At 41.8% G+C, this 18,828-nt stretch overlaps 1 protein-coding gene across 3 annotated transcripts in view; it reads right to left on the bottom strand.

Annotated features, from left to right (window-relative positions):
* The window catches only part of EDAR (ectodysplasin A receptor), an 80,360-nt gene that overhangs the window by 49,681 nt on the left and 11,851 nt on the right, over window positions 1-18,828 (bottom strand). For 2 of the 3 annotated variants that reach the window (XM_083501547.1, XM_083501545.1), the window contains exon 1: window positions 13,076-13,332. The exons of the other annotated variant lie outside the window; for it this stretch is intronic. Coding sequence is in view for 1 of the 2 variants with exons in the window: in XM_083501545.1 (XP_083357671.1) it covers window positions 13,076-13,108 (33 nt within the window). In the remaining variant the exon portion in view is untranslated. Of the gene's footprint in view, window positions 1-13,075; window positions 13,333-18,828 lie in introns of those variants that run through there. 3 annotated transcript variants of the gene reach the window in all.

The raw sequence follows: 18,828 nt of genomic DNA, 5'->3' as shown, positions 1-18,828 counted from the left end.
GAGGGCCGCAAGTTCCCCATCCCTGATTCAAAGCCTTGGGTTTCGGACTAGAGGTCAGGACCCTCTGAGGAGCCACAATACATGAAAGCCGGAACTATGAGACTGATGCACTTCTGTCGAAAGACGAATAGCAGCTGCCCACTTCCTTCAATTTCTCAAATCCAAGCAGAAGCCAGAGGTTCTAGTTTAGTGCTGAAGGAGCCAATTGGCCATGCTAGTTGATTCCTGGGGGAGAGATGGGGGGTGGAGCCAGGGATTGAACCTGAGCGGAAACCTCCCTTTGGCCCACGCCACAGGACATATCAAAGGGGCCTGGCTAGTAGCTCTGGGAATACAGACACTGACTTCCTGACCCACCTGTCCTTGGGCTTGGTCATTAATCTTGCAATGGCTATAGGTTGGTTGCCCTTTGAGAGGGTTTGTTAAGGAATAATTACACCAGTGAAGACTCCACTCAGATGAATGGCCTTGCATTGGCAATAGTTTGATGGTTCCTATCGCAAGATGAGTCCTATATAAGTGTTGCCCATGTGTAGGACACTCGCAGTTTCAAGCCAGAGTGGAAGATCAGTGCCATACAGTGGTACCTCGGGTTACATACGCTTCAGGTTACATACGCTTCAGGTTACATACGCTTCAGGTTACAGACTCTGCTACCCCAGAAATAGTACCTCGGGTTAAGAACTTTGCTTCAGGATAAGAACAGAAATTGTGCTGTGGTGGCAGCGGGAGGCCCCATTAGTTAAAGTGGTGCTTCAGGTTAAGAACAGTTTCATGTTAAGAACGAACCTCTGGAACGAATTAAGTACTTAACCCGAGGTACCACTGTACTCTGATTATCACAAGTTGAGTGCAGTTGTCTGCAAAAGAAGCCCCATGCATTAGTATCTGCTCATATTTAGGGACTGTAGGTGATCAGAACACAAAATAGGGCAGGGTTCCTGGCTGCAGAAGAAGAAGTATACCCCACTTTAAACTGAGTGCTCTACACGCAAATAAAGTGTGGAAAGAGCTATGGCTGTCTGCTTTGTTGTTGTTTAGTCGTTTAGTTGTGTCCAACTCTTCGTGACCCCATGGACCAGAGCACGCCAGGCACTCCTGTCTTCCACTGCCTCCCACAGTTTGGTCAAACTCATGCTGGTAGCTTTGAGAACACTGTCCAACCATCTCGTCCTCTGTCGTCCCCTTCTCCTTGTGCCCTCAATCTTTCCCAACATCAGGGTCTTTCCCAGGGAGTCTTCTCTTCTCATGAGGTGGCCAAAGTATTGGAGCCTCAGCTTCACGATCTGTCCTTCCAGTGAGCACTCAGGGGATTTCCTTCAGAATGGATAGGTTTGATCTTCTTGCAGTCTGCTAATGGGTGGTAAATATCCATATGTTGTGATCTTTCGAATGTAAAATCTATATTCAGATTGCAGGATAACACTAATTCAGTACAGGCAACCCCCGGTTTGCATGGGGATTGTGTTCTGGGTCATTGCATGCTTACGTGAAACCATGTGAAATTGAAACACCCCACTCTGCCCCTGTTCCACCCTTTTAGTGACAACTTTTATGACGTTTCTGGGTCACTTCCAGATTTGGCCCTGTGGGCACATATAGGTCGCATATAAAACAGGAGTTGCCTGTGAGTTTAATATGTACTCGGTAATATGCACCCGTAGTACCAATGCGTGTTGAGGCATTTGCAAATAAACATGGATCCGTCTCCATTGTAAACTGACAGCAGTGAGTAATTGAGCAGGGATGATAATAGCCATGAAACTGGCACCAAGACCCCACATAAGAGATCAGAGCTTGCAACAAAGAAGCAGTGTGTGAACTAGCGCTTTAGGCGCTTCCAAATGTTTATCCATCATAATCATTTGCACATCCCTTTAATCAAAGATAACAATATAAAGAAGAATATGAAACGCTTTAAAAAAAAAAGAGTGGAAAAAATATGAGTGAAGAACAGAGTCTTCCTGTGCTTGTTACAGAACTGTCCATGTCTACCCTACCTCCTTAAACATCTTAGTAACAGTTTTGATCTTCATTAATTATAGGCCAGGAAAGCTTATAGAGGGAACCTGTCTTTTTAAATACAAACAAGATTAATTGCAAGGCTCCTTCATAAGGTGAACCACCAGCAGTTTAACAACAACAACAACAAAAAGCGCACACACTTGCTTTTGAGAAGCCCCCAGCTTAAAAAAAAGAGAAAAAAGAAACCTATATAGAAGTTTAACTGTTACAGGAAGCAAAGCAGCTGCCAAATTATTATGCCTGTGAGCTTCACCCTCGTTATTAGACTAAATGAATGCCCCCACTCCTCCACTTTCATCCTCTTCCAGGCAGAGGGAAAAGAAAAGGAGAGCGCGGGGGGGGGGGGGGAGAGAGAGAAATCACTTTGCACAAAGAAGTGTCTCTGAAGTTTGGAATGCACCCTGGTTGTTTGAAGAATTGATTTATACCTGACACCTTTCTTTAAGCTCATTGTTGAGACTCGCCTGTTTTCAAATCAACCGCAGACTGACTGCTTGAGGTTCTTCATCTCACGACGACCACATAAGCTAAGATAAATGCACAAGGAATGGATAATGCTTTCAGGTTAGGAAAAGGTGGGGGGGAACATGGGGGGTGGGAGAAGCGGAGGAAGGAAAAGATAAAGCAAGTCCTTAATGCAGCTCGTCATGAGCCCAAAAGGGGTTTGGGGGTAAAGATGGATAGATAGAGGAAAACAAATGTCACAGAAAAGCAAAGAGGGAAGAAGAGAGAGATGTTCTACAAGGAAATCTAGCGGGTTTGGCTGCAGAAATTACCCATTCAGCCAACTCTGTTAGAAAGCCTGGCTACAATTACGGATGCTGTAGGACTGAGAGCGATGCTTAACTGTCTAAACCATCATGCTATCTCATTTCATTTCATTTTATATACGGGAATGTATACATTTGCTTTTCTGCAATACCCCACATAGCAACCCTAGGAACATGCCGAGGGAAGATTTGCTTATGAAATCACATACCAGGACCAGTTTAGGGGACCGCATCACTGGGCTCCGGAGATAAAATCCACTTTCCAGTGATTTCTCATGAACACAATGACAGATTTTGGCAGCCCTATGTAAGGATGGAACGGCCAGACACTGCTTAATTCAGGCAGACAACACAAAGCAGGGAACACAAAGCAGAGATTTGATAGCTCTAAGAAATTTCACACATCAACTCCCTTCTCAACCCAACTTCTTAATTTTGCATCCCGAAAACAAACAGCACAAATGAACATACATCTCTTCTGGATTAGATGGTTTCCAATGATTTCCTTGCTCTGGTGAAAAGAGGTTAATCTGACAGAAGGGGGCTTTTTCCAATAGAAGGACTCCTTCTGTTAGAGGGGAACCTCTGGATGCTACAACATGTTCTGAAGTCATTTGAGTGACTTCTCAAGGGGTTTGACCCAGATTTAGTCATGCTTGGAACAGACCCATTTAACAAAACATAACAGTGTCAGTCTGGATTCAACCCAGCGAACATACATTTTCATTTAAACCCAATTGTTTTTAAAACAGTCTCTTACACGATTTTTCATTTCAATAATACGGAATGGCAATTCCAGGAAACAAAATAAATAGACTGGACAGGTTTAGGAAAGATGTTGACATTTAAAACTGGCAACAGTAAGCAAATGAAGGACATAAAATATCTATGATGCTAAGCTCTTGAATCTATGTATAATGGTCACAAGACAGTACAGAAAAAAGTCAGTGCTAAAACCCATTGATTTAAATGGGATTTTAGAGTGACTTACTTTGTGGATGACCTTCTGACATTTGGCTAATGAGACAATTCTATTTGGTATGTCCACTGTAACATCGCACAACTTCTGTATTCTGGTTGTGTGGAATTACATCAGAATGCTTTTAGATTGTCGACCAAATAAACTCTGCTTCCTTCATACACTTTCACACAACCCAATGCAATAGTTGTAGGACACTACACCAGGCAGTTGTAGATATTGCGGTACAGCAATGCTGCGCTGATCTGATGCCTTGACTTGGTGCTGCATAGTGTGAGTCCCTTATACTTGACCCTTGTCTATTACACTGATCAACCACCCTTTAACCCAGCCAACAGCTCCCAGCATCCTTGACCATTGGTCATGCTGGCTGGGGCTGATGGGAATCGAGTTCCAACATCTGTACAATGACAGGCACAGCACTCCTAACTTAATGCAATGATCGATTACAGGAATAAGTTGAAATCTCTCCATTGATATGATTATGCTCTGGATCCAGTGTTGCAAAATGCTCCAAACCCGAATTTCTGTTTTTTCAAGTTCAGAAAATGTTTTTAGTCACGCAAGCTTTGAGCTCGCTAACCTTTCTGCTCATTTTTTAAAATGTGCTTGAAAGAATTTGAATGTCGATCCAAATTCTCTGGGCATATTGACATCTAATGTTATGGTCCAGAAATATTTAGAAGCCAGAGCAATGATTTTCAGCCATCTCCCTGAGAACATTTTCTACAGTTTGAATCATTAGGAAACAGCACCATATCTGACAGAAACTGGGCAGGCCATTACATGTCAGGATAAAGTAGGCGAGTGAATATTAAGTTTTTTGCTTGGTTGTTAAGCACATACAAAAAGTGTGGCAAGGGAGGACTTCTTATGCATCAGATGATACACCAGCAATGTAAGTGAACAGAAAAACCTTTTGCGCTTAGAGTGTCAAGCAGTGTTGTTTGCCCGTATCAGTGGATAAAAGAGTGCGCATTAGTTCATAATCTAACCTGACTTCCTGCTCATCTAACATTGCCTTGTTCTCTTCTCCACGTTGACCACCCTGATCAACTGTTTGTCATGAAGTGAGAGCCAGCTAGATATTTTATTATTTAACTGAGAAATAGTGTCTGGCACTCCACAAGATGGACTCTCCAAGCGGCTGCCGGTTGACCTACCAAATTTCTGTCAGCCACTTTTTTACCTATGAGGAAAAGTTCAATGTTGTCAAGTATATCACTATATTATTCCCTCTCTCTCTCTTGGATTTGGTGTGGAACTTGAAAATATGCATATTTGTCCACCGACTCAGAAGTAAGTCCAATTGAATTCAGTGGTGCATCTTCCCAAGGAAGAGGTTAGAGGATAACTACTCAAAGGTACCAGTTTGAAGGCCTTCCTTGAACAAATAAAGTGAAATTATTTTTGTACTTTAGTGTTCAGGAAACACCCCTCAGTAACATTTGAAGAGGTACCTCAGAGTGACATGACCTTGATGATATGATTTGAAATGACTGCCAACAAGAAATAATTAGAAAACCAACCAATAGTTATGGACAAAAACCAATCAGCTAGAGCAGCTATACTTTATTCTGATGACAGATCATTCCTCAAGCTATGAGCATTCCATGTTGCAAACATGAACTTTCATCACTGATCAGGAAAAACGACAAGGATTTAAACTAGTGCTTACATTTTGAACAGGCCCTTTGGTGGAAGGCTGTGAAGTTAACAGCTACTGAAAATGATCCTTTAAGAATTGCACTGGTACTTGAATAATTTCACACCGTAATGAATGAGGGTGGAGTGATAAATTGGTTTGCATCCTGGATAAGGAATCTTTGACTCTCCAGAAATTGTTGGACTACAACTCTTATCACCCCTTAACCATCCTAAATGGGGTTGATGGGAGTTGGAGTCTAACAAGATCTGAAGCGATACTGATTCCTCATCTCTGGTTAACCTAATGAATGACACAGGTCTAAGACAGACTATGGAACAGATACTTGCTCCACTCTTCATATGTTCTCAACAAGACGCTTAGTTAGAACATAGATATTTTGCCAGCCTTCTCATTCAGGGTATGTTCACATTAATCGCTTAAAACTGGTTTATAAATCAAAGGAAACAAATGGTGACATTGAAAACAATTAGCATAATTCAGCATAGAAATGCTAAAGACAGCAATTTTCTTCCCTTCTTGCAAAAAAATAAATAAATGTGTTGGACCTCAGCAGATCTTAAGGAAATCATCCTTTATACTTTATGACCTGGATCCCTCAGTTGCAGTAAACAATCACAGAAAACAATGGAATTCCTGTTGAAGCACGAAAACCCAGAGGTCACCTTTCCGCTTCCACGGGGATGCAGAGAGGTAAACAGTATTTCGGTTTTTAGCAAACCACCCTAAAGGGGGATGGTGGCACAGTGACTCAGAAACTCTTTTGCCAAAACGCCATTGGAATCCTGATGGTTAGATATGAGTCACTGATCCAAGCAAGGCAGAAGATGGAAGTCTCTATGGGATGCCTCTCCCGCTCCTAGCAGAACACCTCATCACAGGGACCCGACCGGTGCTCTTCTCTGTACACCACACCTTACCCTCAAGCAATGTTTTAGTGCTCCGCTGAAGTTGGTTAAGCACAAATTAGAGCCGATAATAGTATCACCGTACACAATGGAGTTTACTAGAGGATAACGCTTTGGAGAAGAGTCTCTCCATGCATAATGCCACACCTCTCTTTCCTCAAGGCAAGAGAAGAGACAGTATGCCTGAGCAGCTTATCAAGCTGCACCCTGCACACAGTGGTCATGCCTATCTAGTGTTCTTGTGGCTTCCACTCATCTCAGCACATGCCATCCAGGGTGTCACTTGTGGCTAAAAGGCTCCCCTGAATAACCACCGGAAAAACAAGATGAGTAGGAGCAACAGATGAAAGATAAAGTCTAAAATGCAACTTTCCCTTCTGGCAAGCCTACAGGTGCCATCCTGTGATGGCAATGCCCTGAAAGATACCATCTGTTTCCTAGAATCCTTCAGGTGCTGAGCTACATACGAGACAGGATATATTCCAGGTAGAAATAACAAGCTGAACCAACAAAGCATTTGGGTGAGTTGAAGAATGTACTCAGTGACACACAGAAGGCAAAGGAATTTCGGAGTCTACCAGAAGCTGTTCACTATGTGGGGGACCCCAACATCAGTCAAGCCCATCTGTTGACTGACAGCATATCAACCAGCAAGCAAGTTGACTCAGTAGATATAGGCCCGATGCCTATGCCAAACCTGTAATCAATAATTTTGTGGCCTAATTATAATCCAACACCTGACTCTTTTCATTATTGTTGTCTGTGCACGCCCCCCCCCATTGTACCTGGATCCACAAATAACACAACAAGGAATTTGTATCCAATTTCCCACAGGACCCACCCATCCCCAGAAATGTTGGAAGTTATCATGGCATCACTAAAAGATTATTCTTTTTTAAGGCATTGCTTTTTATTTTCATTCTCCATACTCTCCATCCCCAGTGGTTTCATTTGATGTAACACCACGGGTGCTGCTGGCATGGGGTGGGACTTTTCTACAATGTTCCTGAAGATCTCATATATATTCTCATATATATATATATATATATATATATATATATATATATATATATATTCCTTCCAGTAGCACCTTAAAGACCAACTAAGTTAGTTCTTGGTATGAGCTTTCGTGTGCATGCACACTTCTTCAGGTACACTGAAACAGAAGTTGCCAGATCCTTCTATATAGTGAGAAGGTGGGGAGGGGTATTACTCAGAAGGGTGGTGGGAATGGGAGATTGGCAGATAGCTGAGATGAGCCTGTTGACGACTCTTAACGACTGTAATAGGTCTTACAGGAAAAGGCAAGGGGTGAGAAGGTGAGTCGTTAAGTGTCGTCAACAGGCTCATCTCGGCTATCTGCCAATCTCCCATTCCCACCACCCTTCTGAGTAATACCCCTCCCCACCTTCTCACTATTTAGAAGGATCTGGCAACTTCTGTTTCAGTGGATCTGAAGAAGTGTGCATGCACACGAAAGCTCATACCAAGAACTAACTTAGTTGGTCTTTAAGGTGCTACTGGAAGGAATTTTTTTATTTTGACTATGGCAGACCAACACAGCTACCTATCTGCATATATATATATATATATATATATATATATATATATATATATCAGCTGACATACGTCAAATGTCTCCATGGAATGCATTTGTTCTCCAGAGGTGCTTCCAGACTTCAACTACTCTGATAACTATTGTGTGGAACCAGAATATGAAACAGGAAATATCCCACAAAAGAAACATTTAACAGAGAAGTAACCTTCATAAGTGGTTCTTGGGGTAGGGGGGATGGGATCACTGCCACCCAGGAATGCTTGCTGTTCATCTCATTCTAATCTTGCTGATACATTAGGACTAGAAAAGAAATTGACACCTGGTTTGTGAGTGTCTACCTGCCATAGCATCACTTAAGGATCAGGTGTGTTTGTGGAGCTGGTGGTGTGAAACCCAACATTTGGAAGCCCTCTGAGAGTCAAGCACCTTTTGCACACACATCATGTGCTCAATATGCTGTACATATGACCCTCAGCACACACAACAACAACAACAACAACAACAACAACAACAGGAAGCCCTGCTACCTGCTTGGATTTCTGCCTGTACATCTTTTATATGCTGACAAACACTGTAAAATAAGTCCCATGACCCCATAAACTTGAATAGGTTTCCTGCATTTGTGTACAGCAGCTACATTACAGCTTAGTGCTCAGCTGACTTCCTTCTGTTTTTTAAAACATTCCCAGAAATCTATTCCTTGATGCCAAGTAAATATAACATTACATGGTATCAGCTCACTCACACTGCAAGTGACATTTAATTACATCCATAAATACTAACGTTCTTCCCGTCATTTGCACTGAGCATTTTGACAATCAGGCTATTGTTCTCCTCAGGTAATCACCTCTGTTAGAGATGCTGGTGTCCTAAGGAAAGGGTGTTCTAACTGCTGTTAACATCTTGTATGGTATGTTGTTTGCACTTTGTGCCAGGAAATGTAGTGGGAGAAGTTTTTTGCTTCTTCCTCCCCCCCCCCCTTTTTCTTTTTGACATTCAACTTTGCTGTGTGTGGTAGGCAAAATGAATGTCTTTCTATTATTAAATCATTATTATTGCAAACGTGGGGCTCATTTGTGCTTCTGTGCCTGGAACAGCTCAGTTGGTCTATAGAGCATGAGACTCTTCATCTCAGGGTCATGGGTGTGGGAGCCAGCATGGTGTAGTGGTTAAGAGCAGTGGACTCGTAATCTGGGGAACCGGGTTCGCTTCCCCGCTCCTCCACATGCAGCTGCTGGGTGACCTTGGGGCCAGTCACACTTCTCTGAAGTCTCTCATCCCCATTCACCTCACAGAGTGTTTGTCGTGGGGGAGGAAGGGAAAGGAGATTGTTAGCCGCTTTGAGACTCCTTAGGGTAGTGATAAAGCGGGATATCAAATTCAAACTCTTCTTCTTCTTCTATGGGTTCGAGCCCCACGGTGGACAAAAGATTCCTGCATTGCAGGGAATTGAGCTAGACGGCCCTTGTGGCCTCTTCCAACTCTACAATTCTATGATTCTGTGCTCAGGCATATAATTCATATCCAAAGTCTCTCTCTCAAGCTGGCTGTCCCAGGACCAACTGGGCAAGCCAATACAGTGCCTGAAGCACTTGGGTGCCCCCAGCGGAATGGTGCCCCATACCATAGCATGCCATGGGTCTCCCGAGTTTGGCCACACCTCCTCTTCATACCCTGTGGCATGTCATACCCCAGGGGAGCTAAACATACATTCCCAGAGGAACCTGCTTCCTGATGGGGTCCCTGGCTTGAATTATAATTACAAGGAAGGAGACTGAAACTAAACTTTAGGAAGAGCTTGCTGATGGCCAGAACTATTGGACAGTGGAATAGACAAACTCAGAAGTAGAAATCGACTCCCCTTCATTGGAGGTTTTTAACAGAGGTATTTATTTATTTATTTATTTATTTATTTATTTATTTATTTATTTATTTATACATACATACATACCCTGCCCATCTGGCTGGGTTTCCCCAGCCACTCTAGGCAGCTTCCAACAAAACACTAAAATACAATAACCTATTAAACATTAAAAGCTTCCCTAAACTGGGCTGCCTTCAGATGTCTTCTAAAAGTCTGGTAGTTGTTTTTCTCTTTGACATCTGATGGGAGAGAGTTCCACAGGGCTGGTGCCACTACCAAGAAGGCCCTCTGCCTGGTTCCCTGTAACTTGGCTTCTCGCAGCGAGGGAACCGCCAAAAGGCCCTCGGCTCTGGACCTCAGTGTCCGGGCAGAACGATGGAGGTGGAGATGCTCCTTCAGGTAGGATGGCCATCTGCCGTCTACCTTTTCCCCCAAGAACCCCTAGAAACCTGATTCTTTCATTTATATATATATATAAAAAGGAGACTCAGATATTTAGCAATCACCCTGAGGTCTACCTGATCAATCCACTGCCTGTTTCTGTACAGCATTTAGAATACATTCCCGATGGAGTTTAGTTGACATATAAATTCAATGGCTTTCATAATTATTATATATACTTTTCATACATAATCATGTCACCGCCTACATGGATCCTCTTCCCAGAGATTATATTTGGTGGCATATCTGCCCTTCGGGGTCCTTCAGAGAGAATTGTTTGAGGTAGTGCTCCTGCTCTATAATCAGTGAGGCTTCCCCCTTCAGGGCGCATGTCTTCCGCTACAATGATGTAATGCTTGAGTAATTTGACCCTTAGGCACTGGAGGAATACATAACTTATTGAAAAGCACAGAGATGTAGGGCTTAAGGGGGTAACCTGAATCCACGGAAGTCAGCGAGTATTTGGCAGCGACTTCAGTGAATCTGGACATTTTGATATAAGGAAGCATGCCCTTCAGAGAAACCTACACTTCTGCACGCATAAGCATAGAAGGTTTCTTTTCTTTCTCTAGATTTGCCAGCAAATACTTGCATCTTAAAAATCGTTCGTATGTTGGATGTTAAATGTACTGTATGGTACATTGACAAGTTTCCGCCTTCCTTCTAATTGCATTTACTTGCTAGTAGGTAACAGGTTTTGCTTCTAAGCGTGCTGAGGCTGTCGGCAGAAGTAAGAAAATGTTACATTTGACATTCAACCAAAGCCTTTAAAGGCTACGTTGAAATCAGTAAGTGAATCGCAACCATGCATTATCACAGTCTTTGAACTTTTCTCTTCCTATGCAGTGCTGGATTACCAAATAGGCAGAGTAGGCACAGGCCTAGGGGCCCCACACCTTTTAGCGGCCCCGCAATAACAGATCAAAATAATATGGATTTGATCTTGAAAGAAAATTACAATCAAGCTTTCTTAGTTCAATGTTATTCCACTAGAGCAAGCGCACGAGGGGTCCCCCGAGATTTCAGCTGCCTCCACAGAGTTTAATCCTGTGCTATTCCTATGGCCAAGTGTATTAGTTTACACAAAAATAAGACAAGTGTTACATCTGTACCAGGATGGCCAGACTCATGAGATACTGAGAATCCACATTGGTTCCATATTTGCAACCAGTGCAGAAAGCATTACTTCTTTATTAACATAGATTCATTGAAAAGCTGGAAAAATAACAAATCCTTTAAACACTCTAGTACTGTAATCACAAATCCACCAGTATTAAAAGATAACTAATTCTTGTTAGATGACCTCAAGTTTTATATACACTGAGAATTGAGGTAGGTGATGGGATCGTTAACAATTCTGTAACATTTTTTTTAAGGATTAGAATATGTAACAAATCCTGTTCTTATACTGTGGTTGCCCAAATGAGGGGTGGTTTAGAAGGAGTGAGGAACCTGTGGCCTTCTGGAAGTTATTGGAATCCCAAGGCCCATCAGGCCCAACTTGCATGGGCAATGGCCATGGATAATGGAAGCCAAGGAGATATGGAGAGCCAGAGTTCTCCATTCCTGATTTACAGGGAAGGCATGGGGTTTCAGGGAGGGATGGAATCATGAAGTAGGTGGCACGTACCCTTGTCCCCCACGTCCAAACCTGGGTAGATTGAATGTCCCCAGCAGATGCCCCTTCATTGCCTTATCATCCGTGTGTCAACCTTGCAAAGAAGGTTGCTCAGAAAGACCTGCTGTTTTCTTTTTATGATGCTTCCCAGTACATTGTTTTAGAGGGGTGTCAAATAAATTCTGCTCCGTTTCTCTGCTAGCGCTGGTGATAGGAGTGGAACCCCAACCCATAGCTCTTTGCATGAAGCACCAACACTTCACACATGACTGTGTTATGTGTGACACACGAGCATGGGTCTCCTTCTCTCTGCCTGCATCTCACCTACAGAACAGATTATTGCTGCTGGGTCATTGGAGGGGGTGGTGGAGGAAAAATAGACGAGTTCATTTAGAAGGGGGACTCATGTTCAAAAAGTATGAGAAACACTGAACTAGCACAGACTCTCCTGCTCTTACTAAGCTTAATACACCTCTTTATTTGAGTGTAAAAAAATGAGCTATGCGAGCATTATTTGTACATGCTATCTCATCCACCTCTTCTTTATTGTTTCATTAAATTCAATTCATTAAATTGAAAAGCATAGCTAGGCACCAGACCCCAGCATCTAAACCCTTCTAAACCCTTAAAAATGCTCCTAAAATAAATTGACGTTGCACAGATGTAAGAGTTGACACAGTTTGTACTTACTAGCCAGAGTACTAAGGGCAGGGTGCAAATGACACTGAAATCAGTACCAATCTAGAGTTTTTATGCAGGTTCTTCTTTAGTGTTTAAATGTGTCCCAAATGGTGGGGAGAAGAATGATTCTATATGTGTCGATTCAAAAATATATCCCATGGATTTCAATGAGGACGATAGCCAGGTCATCAGATACAGTCTTGCAGCCCCAGAAACTTTATTTAAGGCAGAAAAACAATATCATTTTAGCATGTGTGAATCTATTTCTAAATGCACCTTTCATTTCTTATTGCACTTGAAGAAACTGTTGAAATGACCTGTCCATTGGTGCTTATTACACAACAGGGTTTTTTCACCATTAAAACAATCCATTTCCACCAGAAATATATACTAATTATCATTTGTATTTTAGAACGATGACTTGCTCACTATTTTTGGGTTAGTTATCTTTGATTGCAAAACACACACACACACACACACACAAAGATTAAATCTATGGTAACTCTGGCAAAATATCCATTTTGGTAGAGAGCTGTAAAGCAATAATTCTAATATCGTCTCTTACCATTGTTCTGCTTCCTTCATTTTGCTCTTCCATCACAAGAGGAAAACTGCTCTGAAGCTTTTGCCGTGTCTAAAACCTTACCTAGGTTTCGCGCCTGATCCTGGGAAGGAGGAGTAGCTTTCCAGCTTGGGAGGGAGTGCAAGACGGAAAGAAATAAATCAACTTTTTGATCTATGCCAAACAGTTTGAAAAGGAAGCCATCCCAGCTCAAAAGCCTTAGAGTCTAACCCAGGGTTAGACAACTCATTTGGTGTAACTTTAGAGCACATCGAAAAGCACATCGTGGCTGGAGGGCTGTACATTTTAGTTACAGCTAATCATCAAATCTGCATATTTTTTTTCATTAACACAATGGGTGCCAAGACGCAGTTAATAGACATGTAGGCCTTCCTCTGTGACATTTTTATTTCAGAATTATTAACTCCGAATGGGAAAAGTCACAAATCAAGAGCCTCAGCCGTCACGAAATGTACTTGGGAATTATGAATTGCACAACACTTAATGTTAGGCTTATCTTAATCGGTCTTAAGAGTTTCTGAGCCTGTGGCACATTTTGATTCTTTTCTCCCTGCAATCACACTGCCTGGGAAGTAAGATTTTAGCAAATGACAGCTTTGAATCTTGGCTGCAGGATGCCCTGAATAGTTGTTTTCCTCCCCCACCCCCGTTTGAAAAACTGGCACAGGCCCATTCCACAAAATGAGATTTTACTAGGGGTGTCTGTGGACCCCCCCAATCCACCCTCTGGTCTCGATCTGTGGCCACCAGATCAGACCAATTCATCCTGTTCTGCCAAGTGGGGTCACCAAATCCACCCCTAAATCAATTCAGGGGTGTAGCAAAGGAGTTTTAAAGGGTTTTTAAAAAATCCTATTTGAACATATTAAAAATATAGTTGGGGGGGTGTGCCTGCACCACACAGGATCAGATTGCAAAGGAGCAGCACCACACAGGACCACACAGGATTGGATCCTCCTGTTCAACAGTTGTTAAGAAGGAGCATCATGTCCTGCACAGTGCTGCTTCAGGGGCAGGAAGAAGGAGAGGTGTGGAAGGAAAGGCTCTTCCCCTCCTTCTCCAGTCAAGACACAGCTGTGTGGTAGGTCCCTCCTATTTTGCAGATTGTCCTCCTCACTCACACCTTCCTCTCCTTCTTGCCTGAGGTCCAAACCCTTCTGTATGCATCCAGTTTGGCTCAGGATTTCAGCCCCAGAGAAATCCAGTGCACAGCCTTTGCTTTTAATGCACTATACGTTGTGTTCTATCCTGGCACTTCTCCACTTGTTCTTTCATTGTAATCATCATCATCATCTTTTATTTGTATCCCGCCCTCCCCAGGTGAAACTGGGCTCAAGGCGGCTAACATCAAATATATGACATTGGTATAAAATCAAACAATAATTAAATTACCTCCCAAAAACAAGTCAGGATCAAATTGTAGGCTTAGTACCTTTTCCAAATGCTGTATGCGATATATTTTCTTTCTACTATATATTTTGGGAAATTGTCCATTTGTTGGTTATCCATTTGGACACCACTTAAGACATCGTAACCAAACTTTGCATGATGGTTAGGGAGCTCAAGGAGTAGGTTTTTGTCTATGTTGACTACGATTCACCACCATTTTGAATCAAGATGGTGGGCTGAACCTCTCAAAACTGCCCTGATTTTAACAAAATTTTGCAAGGTGGTTCCTCATATCAAGGAGTAGGTTTTCATCTGTTTGGATTCAGTTGAATGCCATTTTGAATCAAGAAGCCAGGGACTTTAAAAGCTGCACTGATTTTAATCACTTATTTCAAAACTGCCTTGATTTTTCTTTCTTTCTTAGAATTCCCAAACAACACTCAATATTTTATATCTGAGGAAATCATGGTATTTTCATCTTTGTAGTCCGGCTGTATGTGTTTCAGAAATACCTAGAAGTTACTGTATGAGTATGCAACATTTTTATCAAATACAAGACACACCATTTCTCTTCACTAGGAGCAAATGTACACAGGTCAGTTATAACGTTAAAATGCATTATAAAATTTGTGACAGCAGAGGGCTCTGTAGAACAGCAATCCATCATCAATGGGAAACTCCATTGAGAGCTGCTATTACATTTTTTTAAAGCGTTTTTGCAATCGGTGTAGATCCAGCCCAAATCATGTCATGTTGTGGGTTTGAGAATACAATAAAAGTTCTTGAAGGATGTGAGCTCCCCAGTTTTGTAATCTTGACACATTTTATTTAAAACACTGAGAGATAACAAATTCCATTCCTGTCTGACAACCTAACAATGTCATTTCAGCAACCTCTTATTGTATTACTATTACTTTTCATTTTCTTTTGCTGTTGATTATGTTGTTGCACCAAGTATGGCAACAATTTCCCTTTACAGGAGGACTAGATGTCCTGCTAGTGTGGGACTTGCAAAGTATTGCTGTTTAGGGCATGCTTGTTCTGAATTGCCTGGAAAAACCCTTGATTCCCTCAAAGTAGGAGAAAGGCACACATCTAAAATATTGTTTGGTTGCCATTTGCAAGCAATTAAAACTAATTGCACTTCTTATCTAGATGTGGAAAGTAATTCTCTGGAAGGTAATTTTCTGCACCGAGGTGCTACAATCATAAAATGTATGGCCCAGTCCTAAAACTTGCTGAACCAAATAATAGCTTAGTTTATAATCCTGGGGTGAATAATGAGAACAAAAGAATGGAGAACGGCATTGCTCAAGACGAGCAAAAGCCCTCGTCCAGCCTTCTGTCTCATACATCAGTCACCGGGCGCCCTGAGGGAAGCTTTTAAGCAAGACACGATATCCTGCTGTTGTTGCTATCTATTAATATGGAAATCTCATCCCCAAATATAGCCTTTGATAAGTATGTCCCTATTAAAAAGTATTAGCTTTCTTTGAAGAATGTCTATGCTGGTGGTTGTCATAAGATCTAGTGACAATGTATTTCTTAAGATCTAAATTGTTTGTTGTGGTCATACTCTGAATTGGGTTACTGTGTTCAATCCTTCCACACCACTCTGAATCCGTTTTATACATTTCTAACTTGTGTCTCTTAGGGTGCTTCCAGACTGTCACTATTCTCATGTGGGATTGAATCACATACCAGCAAATATAGATACCTGGGAGATCTCATACAACTAAAGAGTGGACTTTTCCAATAAGAAAAGAGGCAGGGAAATGCACTGGGAAGAGTGGGATAACATTTGCTTTGATGCAACTTCGTCTAATCTCCCACCAAATAAATCTGAGCAAGTGTCCATTAAATACCCAACATCCCCTAAACTCTTTGCAAACAAATCAGGATGAATGTTCAGCAAACAGGCCATCTGAGAGCATCCTTAGTTGTCCCCTTATTTTTTTAAAAAAAACATAAATTACTAAAAGCCCAATGCTGATGTAAACTTTCTTAAGGAGAAGCTCCACTGCTTCCACCAGGAATTGAGGTTAGGTTAAAATATGAGTTTTTTGAGGGGCTTTAAAAAAAAAAAAAAATCAACCAGGATCAGAAACCGTAGTTTGATCCTGGCTTGTTTAAATAAAACATAGTTTAAGCACAGTTTCTTTCTCTTTATCAAGCATAATAACAAACCATGGTTAGTTTAAATCTAGAAGTAGATTCTTCCAGTATCCTCCTTTGGCGGGCATAGGGAGGTATACAAATTAATAATAATAATGATGATGATGATGATGATGATGATGTGGGCAGGGGGAATGGTCAATCACCAAGTCTTCAGGGGGCTTGTTCCAACAATGGCTTAGTGTTACATCCAAACCAGACCATTGTTAGGGAGCCTCAGCAAAAGTAGAACTTGAAAAGGTGAGCAAGAAACAAAAAGTAGTTTTACACTGAATCTCCTGTTCCATAGGTTTTAATTATTTGAAACGTTTATTTAAATTGTTAAATTGTTAATTTGTTAAATAGTTAAATTGTTAATCTGCATGTAACTTGTTGTGTTTCAAGATAATAAAACACGTAGTTTAAATCTGTGGCAGCTAGGAGAATGTACAATTGTCGTTGACACTATAGACCCCCAGGTCAAGTGGGAGAAGGGAGACCTCAGGAGAACAGAGAAACCTACCGTAATTACTCGGGAGCTCCATAGAATTCAATGGGGTTTCTTTCTAGTAAACACATGGATTTGAGCTGCAAAACTATGAATGTACTCCAGTCCTTGTACTTTGGCTTGTTTCTTGTCCTACAATACTCAACTTTTTATTCTAAGAATAAGAGTAATTATTCATTATTTCAGGGTTTTGTTTGTTTGCAGAGATCAAGGCCCAAGGCAGAAGCCAGCATCCTCTGCACACCTTCAAAGCTTTCATTTCAAGTTAACATTTCATTGCTTTTCATCTCGGTCTTCCCCTCCCCATATCTGTGAATAGCCTTGCAATGATCTTGGTCTGCTACAGATGGTTTCCTGTTCTTTGTGCCAAATGTGAAATAGCTATAAAACTTGAAAAGGGTTTGAGGTTGTCACTGCATGAAAAATTACATTTTGGGGAGAAAATTAAATATGAGCCTTATCCTTTAATTGCTTCGCTTTAATCTTGTTTCATAAAACGAAGGGTTTTTTTGTTTTTTACCCCGAAAACCTAATCTCCAAAGTTTCCGCTAACATGACCTGAAGGGCAAAAATATCGTTAGGCGTTTCAGTCAGGTATCCTTCAACAACAGCGGCAGCGTCAACAACAAAAGAATAATGAGCTAGTTCCATTTCAGTTACAACCAAAATGACACTCTCTTCATTTGAGAAGTGTCGTTCCTTTGGCTCCCCTCCACGGTGATAGGGAACGAAATCCCGAGTAGCAAAGATAAAAGCTATGGGATGCAGCTTTACATTATGTGAAACCTTCAGTCCAGAGATGGGAGACCTGTGCTCCTCCACCTGTTGAGAGACTTCAGCTCCCATCAACCCCAGCCAGCATGGCTAATGGTCAGGAATGATGGGAGTTGAAGTCCAGGTTCCCCACCCCTGCTGTAGTCCATTGTGTTGGTAAATTATCCTTAGAGTCCATCGGGGAGTATAAGGACCCTAATCATATCTGCTCAAAAGTAAATCCCTTTGAGCCCAACTTTACCTCAATGGGGTCCACTCCCAGGTTAATGGGTTTAGGCAGCCTATCAACACTTACCTGGGAACAAACCCTATCAAACATAGTGGGACGTGCTTCTGAGGAAATATGCATAGCATATGCATAATGAACCCTCTGTTAATGAATATTTACACAACAACAAGAACTGCAGAGAAGAGATTCTCACAGTAGCTTACCCCCTGAAGCTCTTATTACTGTAGCTCAGTGGGGGAAAGGCAGGTATGGCTTCACACCTAGTTTTTGTCTTTGAATCCAGTGTTGTGGTCTTGATCCAAACTAGATCCTTCACACAGCTGCTTTTAACAACAACAACAACAACAACAACAACAACACATCAGGAGACCCATCAAGGTTCTGCACCTCACATCTGGTTTGCACCTGAATGTTACAGCAAGACTATAATCATACATACTCTTTCCTGGAGAGTAAGTCCCTTTGAATAGGCATGTATAAGATTGCACACAAAAACACTATTTGTGTCTTTAAATGCAAAAACAAGCCTCCATGTCGGGCACCATCAATTGTCAGTGTGTTCACACATGCTTTGTTTTAGGGCTGTGGAAATTAGCTGACAGCTACTTCTGCAGGTCATGGATCCATATGCTCCTGCTCACCACCCTCCTACACTGCAATACACTTTTTATAAGAAAAAGT

This window comes from Podarcis liolepis (assembly GCF_965112155.1).
Source record: "Podarcis liolepis genome assembly, chromosome: 4".
Taxonomy (NCBI): domain Eukaryota; kingdom Metazoa; phylum Chordata; class Lepidosauria; order Squamata; family Lacertidae; genus Podarcis; species Podarcis liolepis.
This window is presented reverse-complemented; position numbering and strand designations above follow the sequence as displayed.